Source organism: Nymphaea colorata, chromosome 2 (genome assembly GCF_008831285.2).
Source record: "Nymphaea colorata isolate Beijing-Zhang1983 chromosome 2, ASM883128v2, whole genome shotgun sequence".
NCBI lineage: Eukaryota > Viridiplantae > Streptophyta > Magnoliopsida > Nymphaeales > Nymphaeaceae > Nymphaea > Nymphaea colorata.
In genome coordinates, this window is record NC_045139.1 from 28,835,363 (window position 1) to 28,850,923 (window position 15,561).

The window sequence follows — 15,561 nt, forward strand, 5'->3', positions numbered from 1 at the left end:
AATTAAAAATTTAACTTTTTTTTTAAAGAGAACTACTGGCTTACAACGGTTTACCATTGGATCTAAAGCTTTTCACAAGTTCCATACCTGCAGATTCGGATCCGGTTTGGATTACTTAACGGGTCTTCAAACTCAAGAGTCAAAGTGAAAAGGAGACCATTTTGTAGAGTTGGTAAGCCGACGAACGTTGGCCTTGTTTTTTGCGTCACCGCCATTTTTTTCAGACCGTTGGCACGGGACAGAGGAAAACTTAAAAACGAAAGGAATTAACAGATAGGCACAAAATTTAGCAGTTATTCTCAAATAACCGTTTCGCAGTGTATACGTTATTGCTATTAGCGGCTGCTTCGGTTTCGATGCTCGGCCTCGGAATTTACCTTTTGCGTTTTCATTTATGCCATATAAAACTACAGGAGACAATGGGAACCAATAATACAGAGAAGGGAAAATCAATGTCATGAGGATGGTGCATCTCAGCCGAATAGGAATCTTATTGAAGTCTTTCGAAGGTGCATTAAAACATGAGCTAAATCTTAGGCTCGAAATTGACCCGATTTAGTTATTAATTTAAATTCGTTCGAAATACACATGCTTTCTTTTTTGGCTTAGCGAATACTTAGAAAAAATAAATAATAGTAATATGCTAAGAAAAATTACAAAGTGAAAATTCAAAACAGAATTTCATAATCGAATTGGTTTACTTTTTTAAGAGCTTCCGGAAAAAAATCGCGTCATATCTCATTCAGGCACTTCATATTTGATGAACGCGATACGCGGCGTTCTACAAATATGTGATAAGCAAGTGGCTTCCAGTGAAATACTTGGGGGTGCGGAGGAAGAACCAGGTGCGGATGTCTCCAACGTATAAGCTCAGAGATCCTCCGTGTTTTTCCCTCTGGACGTAGGAACCCAAGCATCTGGCATCTTCTCGCCGGACCTACCGGCTACCAGCGACAGAGAAAAGGAGACGGTTCATTTTCCTTCTTGTTTTGATGCGAAAGAAACCCTAGCGAATCCTTTTTCTCCAGCTTCGTGTTGTCTGGGTTTCGATGGAAGTCATGGTTCGTGGCTCAACTCCTTTGAGCTCCTCGGACGCCGTGGCGAACATCTACTCTAGATATTGCGGTAAAAGCACCGTCCTATTCATCCCTCTTTGTTTTCTTTAATTTTTTCCACTTAGTTATTGGATTTTATTATTTTTTCCCGGATTGGTTTTCTTTTAGATTCATTTTTGCGTTCTCTAGATTTCTAGTTCCATATTTGTTTGTAGATCTTCAATGGTGCCTGGTCCGCTAGTTATGGTGAGTTAATGGTCTGCTTAACACTGAAATTGATGATATCTTAGTGAGCTTTAAGTTGATCGAAACCTTATGCTCGTCTGTTGCTAATAAAAAGGTAAATGACGATATGAGGTTCTTTGGTGAGTGATTTGCATGTGGATTGATGCAATTCCTTCCGAATGAACCCCTTTTTTGGAACCCCGTAGTTCTTGATGAGTTTTGTGTTGTTAAGATGACTCAAGTGCTAGCAAGTGTTCTTGTTTTTAATTGTAATCATAGCATTAACTCTGAGGTGATCCGCATGATTTAAAGGGGTTTTCTTATGACTATACCCGTTTGGCTTTTTCCTGTCAATATCGGTCTTTGTGACAATGTAGATGAATGTGAAAGATGGTCAAAAGGTGAGTTTGAAACCATGAATCTTTCCTTTATACGCAGCATAATCCATTTTCACTAAATAAAAGTAAAGGGTGCCAAAAATTTTCCTGCATTTAGTTCTCTAATGTATAATACCAACCATAATAAACCTAAAAATCGGCCATCATAATGTCAACTATGTCATATAACCCTTGCATTTTGTTGTATTGGACTTTACCATTTGCTACTGAGTGTGGATGGTTGCAAGTAGTGTTGGGTTCCTGATGGGTCACGAACTACAAGGTACAAAGTAGTGTGGCTGGGAGGTTGGGTATGTTATATGACGCACATGTTTGCTCTCCTCTCCCACCGGCACCTTGCCTTCCCCTCTTTTTCTCTGTGTGCATGCATCTGTGTTTGCAGATGTCTATGTCTATCTGTATGCACTTGTATACCAGTGTGCACGTGCAAGCATGCACCTACACGTGTGTGTCTGTGTGTACTGACACACACATCTGCTGTCCTCTCCCACCGCCACTCTGCCTTCCCTTCTTTTTACCTTGTGTGCATATGTGCACTGTGTTTGCGGGTGTCTATGTCTATCTGTATGCACATGTATATCAGTGTGCACCTTCACATGTGTGTGTCTGTGTGTACTGACACACATATCTGCTCTCCTCTCCCACCGCCACTCTGCCTTCCCTTCTTTTTACCCTGTGTGCATATGTGCATCTGTGTTTGCGGGTGTCTATGTTTATCTGTATGCACATGTATATCAGTGTGCACATGCAAGCATGCACCTTCACATGTGTGTGTCTGTGTGTACTGCTCCTAGGCATGCATGTATAACCTGTCTGCGAGCACCATATGCATCATGTTTGCAAGGCATGGATATAAGTAACTGAGATTCTTGGATAATCAATTGATTTTCTGAATATATAGTCATTAGACGATAGTGTGGCATTTTACAGAGGGGAATGTGAGGTCAAGCACTTAAACGATCATGCCACAGGAAGATAATGCACCGTTTTGGCTGCATTCATTGTCACTAACGAGAAGCATTCCTGAATGAGGACTAAGGATCGATTGTCTAGATGCTGCTGGTTTCTTATTTAAATCCGTTGCCAGGAAGCATGACACATCTTAGTATCTTACGATTCTTATACAAGGGATGGTGTTCTTATTATCTCATGTCTGATGTGCCTGAATTTACATTCATATTAGGTTATGGAGGGCATATATAAATTAGTGGACTCCTTGAATCCAAAACACCTTAAATTCTTGCCAGTTCAGCATTGCATTAATATAATATGTTGTTATTAACTTATTGTGAAGTTGAGGGGCCTTAAACTTCATTTGTCAGTGCTACATTCACCTTAAATAACTGTCTACTGTCTTTTGGACTCTTCGCCTGATGTTCCTGGACTTGTAGGATTGTTCTTTCTTCATTGTTGTTTCTTATTCTTCTATTATGGTAAGATTTTGGGAACATTTTCATCTGATTCCACCAAATTTTGTTCTCTTGAAAGCATTGTGGTGCTTAATCTTGATATAGTTACATTAAAAGGGGGATGTATCTCTTACCTTTTCCTTTTTCTTCTAAAACATGGTTCAATTCAGATACGAGAAGAATAAATGATCCTGCAGAGTGCAAAGATGCTTTAGCATTGCTTTCAAAATGGGTGGAATCCAAAGGATTGACAAGGTATACATAATTTGATTTATGGATGGTTCATTTTCTTTTAACATTTTGATCCTTCAGATAATAATGCAAGAATAAGGCTTTCCATGTGCACACAAGATTAGCACAATGTGCTACATGCTTTTGGTTAACATGGTCACAGTTATGGATCACCAAAAGAAAATAGATACTCTTTGGATTTTGTCATTCAAATGCTAATCTCCACTAAACTGGCCTTCATCGTGTATGTAGGAGTAAATTTAGGACAAATATGTTAAAGCTGATAAAAGTGCTTAAATGCAATTAGATTGCACATCCAAATGAATATGCACACACACACACACACATATCATTGTCACAAATATCAACATATTTTTCTTCAAAATATAGTGTCTGAGAAGCAGCAAAATAAGGAAAATAAAAAGGAAAAGATCACATTACTGAAATATTGCTAAAACAAAAACATCCCTCATTTTTTGACAATTTTTTTTGTTTTTTTTAGAAAAGACATTTTAATGCAACTTAATGTTTTGGGTTTATCTTAACATTTTAGTAACTATTTAATACTTTTGTCAATGCTTTCATAAGAAATTTAGTAGAAAATCGAAATTTGCATTTTTTCTATTATTTTTATTTCTTTTCTGGTTTTCTGGATTCGCAAGATCTTCATGAGGAAAAAAAAATTCAGCTAGCATCCCATGGAAACCCCCAATTAGTGGCGGAGCCATGATTTTCATGTTGGGGGGCCAAAGATTTTGTTTGAACTTTGAAGGGCTTATTATAGCTTTCAAAATTCTCAAAGGGGCCAAGTTATATATATATTTTTTCTGAAAATATTGTGTTCTTGTATATTTGACTTGCTTGAACTATTGAGAAAATAAGCTTCCCAATTAGTACATGAGAACCAACAAATTCCCAAAAATGATATTTGTGACAATGACACATATGTCTACGTATATACACACTTCTTCAAGCTATGTGATATGGACACTTTCAAAAGGCAGAAGTACCCATGTCAATGTTTTGGTGCTAGTATGGGACAGCGCTTGGGCACTGCAGACTTATTTTTTTTGTAATTTTTGTGGTATATGTTTTTATCTGTTTTTGGTCTATTTTAACATTAAGTAATTTATATTTTATAAATATATACAATGAATTTATGTATGTATTTGCTTAAAATCTATTATGTATGTACTATGTACATATACACATATACACTTTGTCACATGGGTACTTTGTTTGAGTGAGGCACCCTTGTCGACACGCGTACGGATATGGGAACACTCTTGGACATGGCCCATACATGGCCAAATCATTGTCAGGTGAGGTCAACGCACCCATGGCTGGATCCATCCTTTTTTGGACTTTGTCAAAGTTGACCAAGTCCTCTTTGTCTATTAATTAGGTTTTGTTTTAAACCATCATATATATAGACAATGCAAATGAAGAGCCCTTGATAGACATTAATGGGCTGTTTATGTTCTCTATGGTCTAACTCCACCTGTTCAGCAGGACTTTTCAGCGACCGGCAATTTTTTGGTGACTTTTTGGGCCACTTAGTTTTCTTTAATAAAACTTTCTGTATTGTTTTGTTTATTTGAAATCTTATTTTTTGTTTTTTTATATATATACATGTGTGTGTGTCTGTGTGTACAGCCGTATCTCCAGACCCAAATTTTTTGAAAGTGCTCTGCATCCATACCCGTACTGGGACCCGTACCCACACCTATGTGACTAGCATATACATATTTGTATATATATTTGTATGGCTACATTCCCATGCCCAAGTTTTTTGAAAGTACTCCATATCGGCACCAGTAGCAGCACCTGTACTGACATGGTGGCACCCATATCCATATCCATGTGACATAGTCTCCAAGTGTGTCTTATTGCTGTGCTTCCTAGTTTTTTCTTTTTCATCAATAATAATGTGTGAAAATTTAGGAGTAAAAGTAAAGTTCATGAACGTTTGGTGTCCAGATTGTTTTTGTGATCTGAGAAAGCTAAGACTGTTACTTTTTAGAAGCCTTATAAATTTTGATTTACTCACATGATTTTTCAGTTTTTTAATCTTATAAATATATACATTTTGCATCCATCTTTTTGATTGGATTTGTAAAAATTAACATTCTTGATGCTCGACAGCTATGAGACAGCAGGCAAGATAAAAGGGAGACGTGTGTATGTGCATTTATAGTAATCAGAGACCTGTGTTTGTATATAGATATGCATACACACACACACACAACACACACACACACACACACACACACACAAAAAGAGAGAGAGAGAGAGAGAGCATTTCTTATGCATCTCCTCTGTTTCATTGCCACTTTGACATGAATAATGTTGGTTTCCATCTCATGCTAAGATGGAAGGTCTACAGACGGGAAGCCATGTGCTAAACATGAACTTCTGCTGCCTAACCTGGAAAAGTTAACCAGGTAACATCTACTTTGAGCTGTTTGATCAATTTGATCAGCATGATTTGTAAGTTGTAACTTTGGAAAGGTTGATAGTTGATACCAACTATCTGTTATGAGTTGACAGTCCTTATTTAAAATATTAGAAAATCAACTCTTCTTTTTGAGGTGACAACCTTTATAACCCTCTGCATATAAATGGATTAGATGTTTGAGGCTGATAGGCGTGGTGTTTATGTTTCCCAGTTCCTCGTAGCTCTTCATTCTTAAAGGTACTGCCTAAGAATACTTCTTCTGATCCATATATAGGACTACCTAATTTATGCTGGTGCAACCTGCCACAACTGTCATTTCTAATAGTGTTTTCTTCTTGGAGTCTGCAGTCATAACATTCAAACTGTGTGATTCCTTTTATGGTTTGTAAAGTTGATTATATGTATGAGTAACATGGTTAACCTTTCTTCTTTGTGGTAATGAAAGCATCTGATGTGTGGTGCACTTCTAAATTGCAGCCAAATAATTTTTGATGGACTATATAGGCTTATGGTGCAGCTTGATTTATTGGTGAGTTGCTTTTCTTTTGGTGATTTTCTGAGCACTTGCACTCAGGCTTCTTATTGCAGACTGTGGCCTTTGTTCCAGCTCTTTATATACAAAAATTCTTATTCTTATAAGTGTTCTTTTACTTTTTTTTTCTCTTGGATGTTGAAAGTTCTCCACACTAGTCAGATATGGCCGTTATTGCTTGTGAATGTATTTTCCATTTAACAACTTGCAAAAAGATGCTGTGACATTAAGAGAAAAATTTTTTATGTGAAGCATAGTGATGAACATGGTTATGTAGCTTATTGCGATACCTGGTTCTGACTTTGTTGAAATTCTCTACATCATTCTGATCTTCAGAATTCTGTTGCCAAATTTTCGTGTACAGTCACATGGGGTGGTTTCCTAGTTCAACCTCAGCAAAACAAGGATTTGGGGCCATGATCTAATCTCATTCTGTTGAATGGTGTGAAAATGGCTGTTTCTCTACGCACTTTAGTCATCTTGGCGTGCCTTTATTTGACGTCTTTAAGACGGACAGTTTTCCATTCCAATCCAACTTTTATCAGTAGGTAATCTAATCAAACAGTTTCTGGACACATTTAAGACAATTGTGTTAACACTTAGAAGTGGTCTGGTATCTGGTCGTACTGGCATTATGACCAAGTTAGGCATGTTCTTACAGAAATTCACAAGTTTTCGAGGGTGGGGGCAACCTTGGTTGAGGCCATTTTCTCATATGCTTACATCCAGTGTAAGTTTCAATTTTATGCTTTTGAGCTAATCTGGTTGTGCCATTAAAAAATCACATCCATTTACCAAGGGATGTCAATATGGTTTGTTGACTATGTCTATTGGGCTTATTCTAATAACTTCATCTTATGATGGAACTTAGGTTATATTTTTATATGTTTGGTTCTCTACCTTAAAATGGTTAATGCTGAACTAAATCTTACTGCTTTGATGTTGAATGTGAAGTTTATTGACCCAATTCTGTTATTCTTCTGTAGGCAGATTCTCGTGGATTTCTAACATTCTACAATTTTGTGTTTTTCATTTGCCGTGAGAATGGTCAAAAGAATATATGTAAGTACTGTTTATGTGCCTTGGCAAATAACGTTGACTTCCTATTTTTATGTCAACAGCAATTAATTTATTATTCAATTCTCAATGTTTCTTTTCTTACTATGAATTTACCTTGTTGGAGCATGTGCAGCTGTATCCAGGGCTACTACTGGTTGGAATATGGTCTTGAATGGCAGGTTCCGTCTTCTTAAACAGTGGTGTGATTTTGTTGAGGTATACATCGAACTTTTCGATCCTTCATGCCTCTTCCTATACTATCCTTTCAAACCCAGGCATCAATGCAATACTTGAAATTGGGCTGTACAGTCTTTCTCCTTGTAACCTCTTTCCTTATGGGTGCATTTGGTAATCATACACATGAGAAGCAAACTCTCACCCTGTTAAGGTCATGGTGTCTATGAATTGTTTGGAATATTTTGATGGACCTTACTTTTATGAGATAATGTCTACTTTGCATATTTTGTTCATTTTGTGGCACTTTTCTAAGGATAAAATGGGTATTATTAGTATGCTTCCTTGATGAATTTGAATTGATTGCTTCTGTTCTGTCTTTCTTTCTTTTGGTTGGCCTCCTTAGAAGCATCAGCGACACAACATTTCTGAAGATACCTGGAGGCAAGTGTATGAATTCAGCCGATGTGTTCATGAAGATCTTGAAGGCTATGATCCTGAAGGTAGTTACATGGATGATTATTTCTCTAGTAGGCTAGTCCCCGTTTGTTTCTAAAAGTTACTATTCATATATGTTCAAATAAGAACTGTGTTTTAGATTGATAATACACTCCAATAGAAATGAATCTCCGTTTGTATGATTAAGCTCTCAATTAACTTCAACCAGAAGTAGAACTTACTGTCATTGCAAGCTGATACCATAATGGTAGGTCCAATGTCATTCCACGTAATTGAACAGATATGAAACGATTCTTGTGTAACAGCATTTTGTTTGATGCTTTATTATTTTATTAAATCTTTGGTTCCTGATCTTCAGGTGCATGGCCAGTTCTAGTCGATGATTTTGTTGAACACATGTACAAGTAAGGTCCTTTCGTAATTCTTGTCTTAAACAGGGTTTGAGTTGCATGAATTTCCGGCTTCTTTGCAGATATATATATATATATATATATATATATATATATATATATATATATATATAGGGAGAGAGAGAGAGAGAGAAATTGGTAGGAGCTATATGCGATGGATAAGGAACAATCTCAGTCCTTGAACTTTTTCAAAGTGGTGTTTGAGAGAAAAACAAGGAGAAAAAGGTGATACCGTGATAGGGCATTTTGTCGTTCGGTATTAGTTCACACAGCTTTCTCATTGTTTTTTTTTTCAACTGCCGATCTGAAAATGATTAGACATTGCGATTGTTTCTATATGTCTAGCGTCTAAGTGCCTACCAATCTCTCTCTCTCTCTCATATATGTATATTATATAGAGGAGATGAAATCCTCTAGTCATCCATCAATTGGCTCTCACATGCGCAGCCCTATGCATCCGGCTGTGTGTGTGAAGGCTGGATAAATGGATATCTTGAGGAACTTGAGAATCTTGTATATGTACATATATAACATTTGAGTGCTGTGCATTTTTTGCAACGGCACATTAGAGAGCATCACTTCTTGAGTTTGACTGATGTGAGTGAGTGACTCAGCCGAATTTCTGTATAAGATTGTATAACAATCTTTGATGGAAACCTTGATACACTGGGCCATCTGATGTCTCAAAATTACCTCAGGGCAAGGATTTGTGACCTTGTGAACAATTAAAAGCTATTTCCACCCATGTGTGCCTGGATTCCTGTGATGAACATGCTTTACTTTTCATATTGCAGAACTACTCATTCAAATGGTTGCAGCTGTTTGAATCTTGAATGTGATTGTGGCGGAACACAAAAAGATATTGGCTTGTCTAGTCCACTTCCTGGTGAGCTTGGAAATATAATTTGTTTCGATGTGTTAATATTTCCTCAATTACTTTTTGTCTCTGGCGCTCGTGTATGCAATTTTTTTTTGGTTTCACTCTGTACTTTCCTCATTCGTAAGTCTCTGGCACGTTCCTTGCTTCACCCATCTTTTTGGTGTTTTGCTTTAATAGGGTTGAATGTTTTCCCGGGCTTCAAACGGAAGTATGCTACTGCAGTCAGTGACTGCAAAGTCATACCAGGAAATTTTTCATCTCGAAATCCATCCAGTGCAAATGACATGATATTAAAGAAAGCTAGAACTCTTTCACTTGACGAGAAACTGGAATACTTGGAAGCTGCTTGTGACACAAATAAGCATAATGTGAAAGTCGGGTTAGGCAGTTCTGTATGTGCCATCGAACGGTTTCTTTCAAAAGGATTCAAGGGGCAGCTTTCTATTGGCTGCAATATTCAAATTGATCCGTCAAGAAGAGTTTCAAGTGTATAGACTATAGGGTTACGTATCCACTGATTGATTGGCTGCTTTAGAATTCCTGGTCTGCTTTCTGTTTGCTGTGTAATCCAGAGTCATAGGTGATTTTGATTGGGTAGATGGTGCCAATTATTGCTATCTAAATGCTCAGAATATGTTGCCACACCGGTATTCGCCTCATTCGGCCTCACATTGGAAGATGACATCGTGTAATATCAACCCCTGATGGGGCTTATGTTTCTATTAGTGAATGGGTAGATATTTGGTGTGGTGATCATATATTGTTCTTTACTTAATAGTGGTGCTTAATCATAATAAGAATGGGAATGGTTTCATGGCTCTAAATATTTCTGTATTGAGAGTTGTTCTTTCTGCGGGGTATGGTTGTGTTCTTGACAAAGTTATTGGTAATTATATGAATACACCCGATGTATGGGTGTATAGTTTCACCTGATTTACAAAGGGGTTGGGTTTATATGGCCCGAACAGATAGATTTGCACTGTCATTTTGTAGCATATGATACTCGATTGTATCTACTGGTGGGTGACCTCCCACCTTTTTATTAGGCAAAAATTAGGCTATATTTACTAAAAAAGTTGAGTGCCGAGCGGATAGGCGATCACAGACCAAAAAGCGGGACTCAGTTGAAGTATGGTTAGGCGCCAGCGGCCAGCAGTGGGGAGAAAACGCCTCTTCCTTCTAGCAGTGCCAATGTCCATCTTAACCAACCTCTTTGGTTTGTGATTAATTTTCCAGTAACAGGAGGAGTGCGATGTTAACGGGAGGCTAGTGTACTACCTAACAAATCTTGTTGCTGTGAAAAAATCCTTATCGTTTTGATGTTGATGCATCCCCAGCGTGGTATGGTTCTTCAGTGAACTTATCAAAACCTCTCAAGGGCCTTGGTATAGTTGGTCGGGCGGTCAGCTAGGTGAAAGTCTCATAAATAGTGGAGGTTTCGAAGAAGCCTGGGTCATCGGGAATGGTGGCAGGAGGGGTAGGGTGTTCTCAGCTTCTCTTCTGGGTACCATCAGCAAACAACATACTCGAAAACCACATGCGATGAAATGCCTCTGTGTTGATTAGCCAGGCACCAGCTGTACTGCTATCACAGTTCACCCATCCATGACAGAACTTGTGGACGGCTAGAAGTTCAGCGCCTTTCTCAAGCTAGTGCGGAACGCTTTCACACATCGGAGTTTCCCATTTCTTTGTCATGCGAATTCTTCCACTTAGCGGTATCCTGCAAATCAGAAGTCAGAACTCTTACGGCTATTGGCATATTCGTCCATGTCGTTTAGCAGGAACCATGTTTATGGCTACCTTACATGGGAATTTCAAATTATATTTCTTAAGCAATCAATCAAAATTGTTTTCGTCTAACGAAATATAAGTATTCTTAAAGAAATGTCATAAACCCATTTTCTTAACCATGCAACTACGGTGAGTTGCTTACAATATATAGTCAAACAAAAACAATGATCTGCTTGCAAGTCTAATCAAGGAGGATTGTAATAAGTAATCAGAATTTAGACCAATTTGTCATTTGCTGCAAGGAATGAATTTGGAAATAATAACCTGCTCTTCTTTTCCAGGAAGGTGTGTTTAAGGTGGGAAACGTGGAATGATTCTAAAATTTTATTTGAGGGTTTCAATTCAGGAGGTGCTCCCAGTCCGAGTACCTGAGTGTTCTGCCCGGAAACAGAAAGGCTCGTGCAAGTGGCCTCCAATTCATGGGCTTAGACGATCCTTTCTGCCCCTAAGCCTTGTCGAAGAAATCACGAAAATGACAAGGATTAGCTCGTGAGTATATACATCATGAGTTGCAGATAAATCTTCACACCGTCTTCTTTCTGCTTGTCGATTAAGTTAACATGATATTTATTGATAGACTTATCGATGAAGAAGCTGGGGAACATGAAATCTACTTTTGCAACACAACCATGGAGAATTTCATGGTTGGCTATTAGAATACTGATGTGCATACTGTTAAAACGTCCGTAGATGGAGCTATAGATTAGATCTTCCTTAAGGAGGCCAAACAAGGTTAAGGGTAGTTCTCGTCAATAAGGTGAAAAAGAACAAAGATTTAAGGGGTGGACTGGTTTGGTATTTCATGTGTCTTCCGTTGTATTGTGTGACTTGTTTGATTTTTAGGCACACTGAATCTAGGATGGGCCCTGGGGGGAAGGAGGGAAGGGCAGGGGCTTTGGCTCTCAGTCAGGCACGCACTAAAGATGAAATACTCTTTTTTTTTTTTTTTCCCACCCAGAGTCCGTGGTGGCTTGAAGCCTCCCAAGTTCGAATAATTCAATGTCAAGTTCTTTTATCTGTCCAGCTTTTTATGCCTACAAAATATGGAGACTCTTGTCTAAAATCTGGAAAATCAGGGGGCTCGTCATTAGGTGCTTTAGCAACACATACAAACAGAGAGCAATCGCAAGCCATTCTGATCTGTCACGGTACTCTATGGTCAAGGAGAAGGGAAATGTTCTGTCCCGATCTGTTTCGTTCGTGTAAGTCCTTCTTCTGCTATTCATGATTATTCGGTAGTTGTAGGTCGCATACTAGCCTGAACTGACCATGTTACAACCTGCTTTAATAGTTGTTGTCTTTCACTGGAAAAGGAAAAGGAAGCGTGATTTATGGAGCTAGAACATTTGGAACAACATATCAGATTTATAAGCCTCATCACCATCGATTGGCCCGAAATTGTCCGGTAGTTTCTTGCCGTGACTTTGCTGTTAATTTGCTACAGAAATCGATCGTGGCAAATCGAGGGTTTATTTTTTTTTTTGCTCTTCGATGTGATTGAGTGTGGAGGCTTCTCTCCTTAATACGAAGCAAACTTTAGGTGGTTCGGCCATTCGGACGTGCAGTGCATTGAGAACCTGGAATTTAACTCAGTCCTGTTCTTACCATGAATGGGGAATGGGAGACGGAGCCTGTTCTTAAATCTGGTCTATGTTTTCGGCAGTCTTGTTTCTCTTATTGTTTCCCTACAGGGTGATCTCCTGCTGAGAGGGGCTTAGTTTTATCCTGTTCATCCTTCAGTATTTGCTGCCTTACTGTTTATGCCCTTGACTCTCGCTGCTTGTCACCTTTATGAGTAATATTTTCCACTGTTTAGTTATTTCGGAGAAGGTTGCTTACTGTTGTTGGCGGTAAAGATTGAAAGACCCTGGGAAGCAGCAAACAAAATTGCATCCTTAATTTACCAAGTAAAAATGGATTGTACGTCCATGGAAAAAAGGGCCAGCTTTCAAGCAGCGGCCTATCCATTAATGTGTTTGGACTGTTACTGCAGTTCAATTACCTGAATTTTTCTGTAAACTCAGCAAGGAACAACGTAAAAGTGGAACTTCTTGGAGAATAACGAGTAACCAAAGTTACATTTTGAGATATGCAGGGAGACCTTCCCACCATAGTGTGTCTTATTCATTTTGGAAATATGGTAGCTGATTCTTTTCCATGAATGAAGCAGAAGCGAAGCAGACTCAAAGTCAACCATCGAACCCAAGGTCCAAGTATTATTTAGATATATATGCAACTGACAGCACATAGCTAGGTGCTAAGTACGAGCATCAGGCAAATTTATTAGGGGCTTAGATAGTCCTTGGTTCAGGTAAAGGTGCGCCACTGGCATTGGCTTCAAGGTTTCTTGGCGGAACATGGCTTTGGGCAATATGACAAGGGATCTCGGCATCTGCACTGCGGAGGGAAGGACCTGGTGCACAAGCACATTTTACACCCCGGGTAGCAGTGGTCCTTCACATCTCCGCAGTGGCATAGTGGAGGAATCGACTTGGTGCAACCACAACCGGCATCGCAGCACGGCCGCCCAGCAGCATCAGAAACTGCACAACAGAAGAACACAACCAACTTAGAAATGCAAGAAGAGAACCAGGTTAAGTGATCATGGCGAAAGACTGCGCGTCTCCATTCGCAGGGAAAAATAAAGCTTATTTCCAAAATCACATTGCAAATGATTGTAGACTTGATAGTGCACATTGATTTATCGCTGCTAAGCTCACTCAGAAGCTGTAAAAATTAAACAGGGGTTACAGAGCCGCCATACACCTTCATCATCAGTCACGGTTGGCAGGATCGGCTTATCCACTGCGGCATCAAGCCTAAGGACCGAAATAGCCAGAACAGTGGCCATTAATGCAACCAGAACACTCGTTCCCCTCATCTTGGCCAAAGACACTGCTTCCACTTACGTCCACAACGCATCCATATCAAGGCTCAGCTATTTATAGACTCAGAAGCAGGGTCTTCTCACATGCTAGGCCCGTCCAAGTTGTTTCAGTAAATTACTGGAAGGCTGCAGCAACTGAGAACGCGTTGGATGGTAGGCCTTGCAATCTTTCTGTAGTTTGGCTCGTCTCCAAATGTTGACAAGCGCCTGCCAAAACATGCCGTTCTCTTCTTCAGTGTGTGGATGGTTTCTGTCTTCATGTGCAGATCTAGCATTGTCACAAGCCTCTTCTTATTATTTTCTCTAAAGTGGGTTGTCGTCAATTTCCAAAAAGATATACAATAAGATGTCTGTGGTTGTGAAAGCGTCTCCGCACATGTATGTATCCTGATCTCCTTGGATACTCTTACTTGATTCGCAAGCATGGGGGCTCCACCCTGGAAAGCAGACATTCATTGATTCATACTTGCTCGTGTAACCTCTGGACATAATGTTCTTTAATTACACATTGACAGTCCAAGTTTTTATAAACTAATAATATGTTTGAGGATAAGGATGCGATGTGGGTCTACAGCAACGGGCTCGAGTGTAATATGAGCACTAAATTTTCGTCCAATTACACACCAAAAACTGCACTTATTATGTTCTTCAAAATTTCAGTTGTATGGATCCGTCATGTTTAAAGAAGTTAAAAATTTCCAGATCAGTTTTCTCTTCAATGTTGTAACCTGTAAAGATTGATGGGTATTCACTTTTTTAGTTTATAATTGACTATGCAAACATCCGAGCAGACTGACATATAGGAATCACATCTTATGCTCCGAAATTTGAGAAAAGAATTATGACTGTCGAAGTGTAATTGTACAGCTATATAAACTTGGAGCAATTACGTAGAAAAAACAATTCGCTGGAATCACAGTGCACCAGGCCTGTCCCTGACCAACATGGGAAACTTTTGCTGAAAAAAAATTGCTTTGCTTGACAGCATTAATTTACAGCCTCAATATTGTTCCCAAGTACCTGCGGAGGTGTTCTGTCCTCTTGAGAGTGAGGATAGTGTCGGCCTTTCTTGCGCAGATATAGCCATATGGCCTATGATCACAAGCCTCCTTTTTCTCCAAGTGGGTTATTGTGAACTCTGAAAGGGGCGCCATAGACAAGCATGTGATGACAACAGTCCCATGCCTTATGACTAAGTTCGGTGTTGGTGATCAGTAAAGACAGAAGACATATGCATGCCCTGCTCTGATTTCTTTTTCATACTCATGCTTGTGGACAGTGACCGCATGTTCTTTTCATACCAATTCCTGTAACATGTGGACAAAGCTTCTTTAATCATGCAACTATTAAAATACCTATTCTGTAACATGTGGACAAAAGCTTCTTGATATGCAACACGACAGTCAAAATTTTTACAAGAATGGTATATGCTTGAAGAATTAAGATATTAAGCGGCAACAAATTTTCATGGAATAGCAGTTGAAGTAATAAAATTGTTATATTCTAGTTCTAATTCTCAGATATATGCTAAAAAACTTAAAGTATATCGTCTTTGAAACAGTTTTCTTTTGAATACTAACTTAAACGACA

At 38.8% G+C, this 15,561-nt stretch overlaps 2 protein-coding genes across 2 annotated transcripts; one reads left to right on the top strand and one right to left on the bottom strand.

Moving 5' to 3' along the window:
* The first annotated feature begins 812 nt into the window (after positions 1–812).
* Positions 813–10,124, top strand: LOC116249034 (defective in cullin neddylation protein AAR3). Its single transcript, XM_031622135.2, has 9 exons — positions 813–1,125; positions 3,258–3,342; positions 6,254–6,305; positions 7,295–7,370; positions 7,501–7,583; positions 7,948–8,044; positions 8,359–8,404; positions 9,205–9,296; positions 9,468–10,124. The coding sequence occupies exons 1-9, from the start codon at positions 1,050–1,052 to the stop codon at positions 9,782–9,784; spliced, it is 924 nt and encodes a 307-aa protein (XP_031477995.1). The 5' UTR covers positions 813–1,049; the 3' UTR covers positions 9,785–10,124.
* A 3,143-nt stretch (positions 10,125–13,267) lies between these two features.
* Positions 13,268–14,010, bottom strand: LOC116248412 (Bowman-Birk type proteinase inhibitor-like). Its single transcript, XM_031621185.2, has 2 exons — positions 13,851–14,010; positions 13,268–13,627 (listed from the first exon to the last, which is right to left on the bottom strand). The coding sequence occupies exons 1-2, from the start codon at positions 13,963–13,965 to the stop codon at positions 13,422–13,424; spliced, it is 321 nt and encodes a 106-aa protein (XP_031477045.1). The 5' UTR covers positions 13,966–14,010; the 3' UTR covers positions 13,268–13,421.
* Between the last annotated feature and the right edge of the window lie 1,551 nt (positions 14,011–15,561).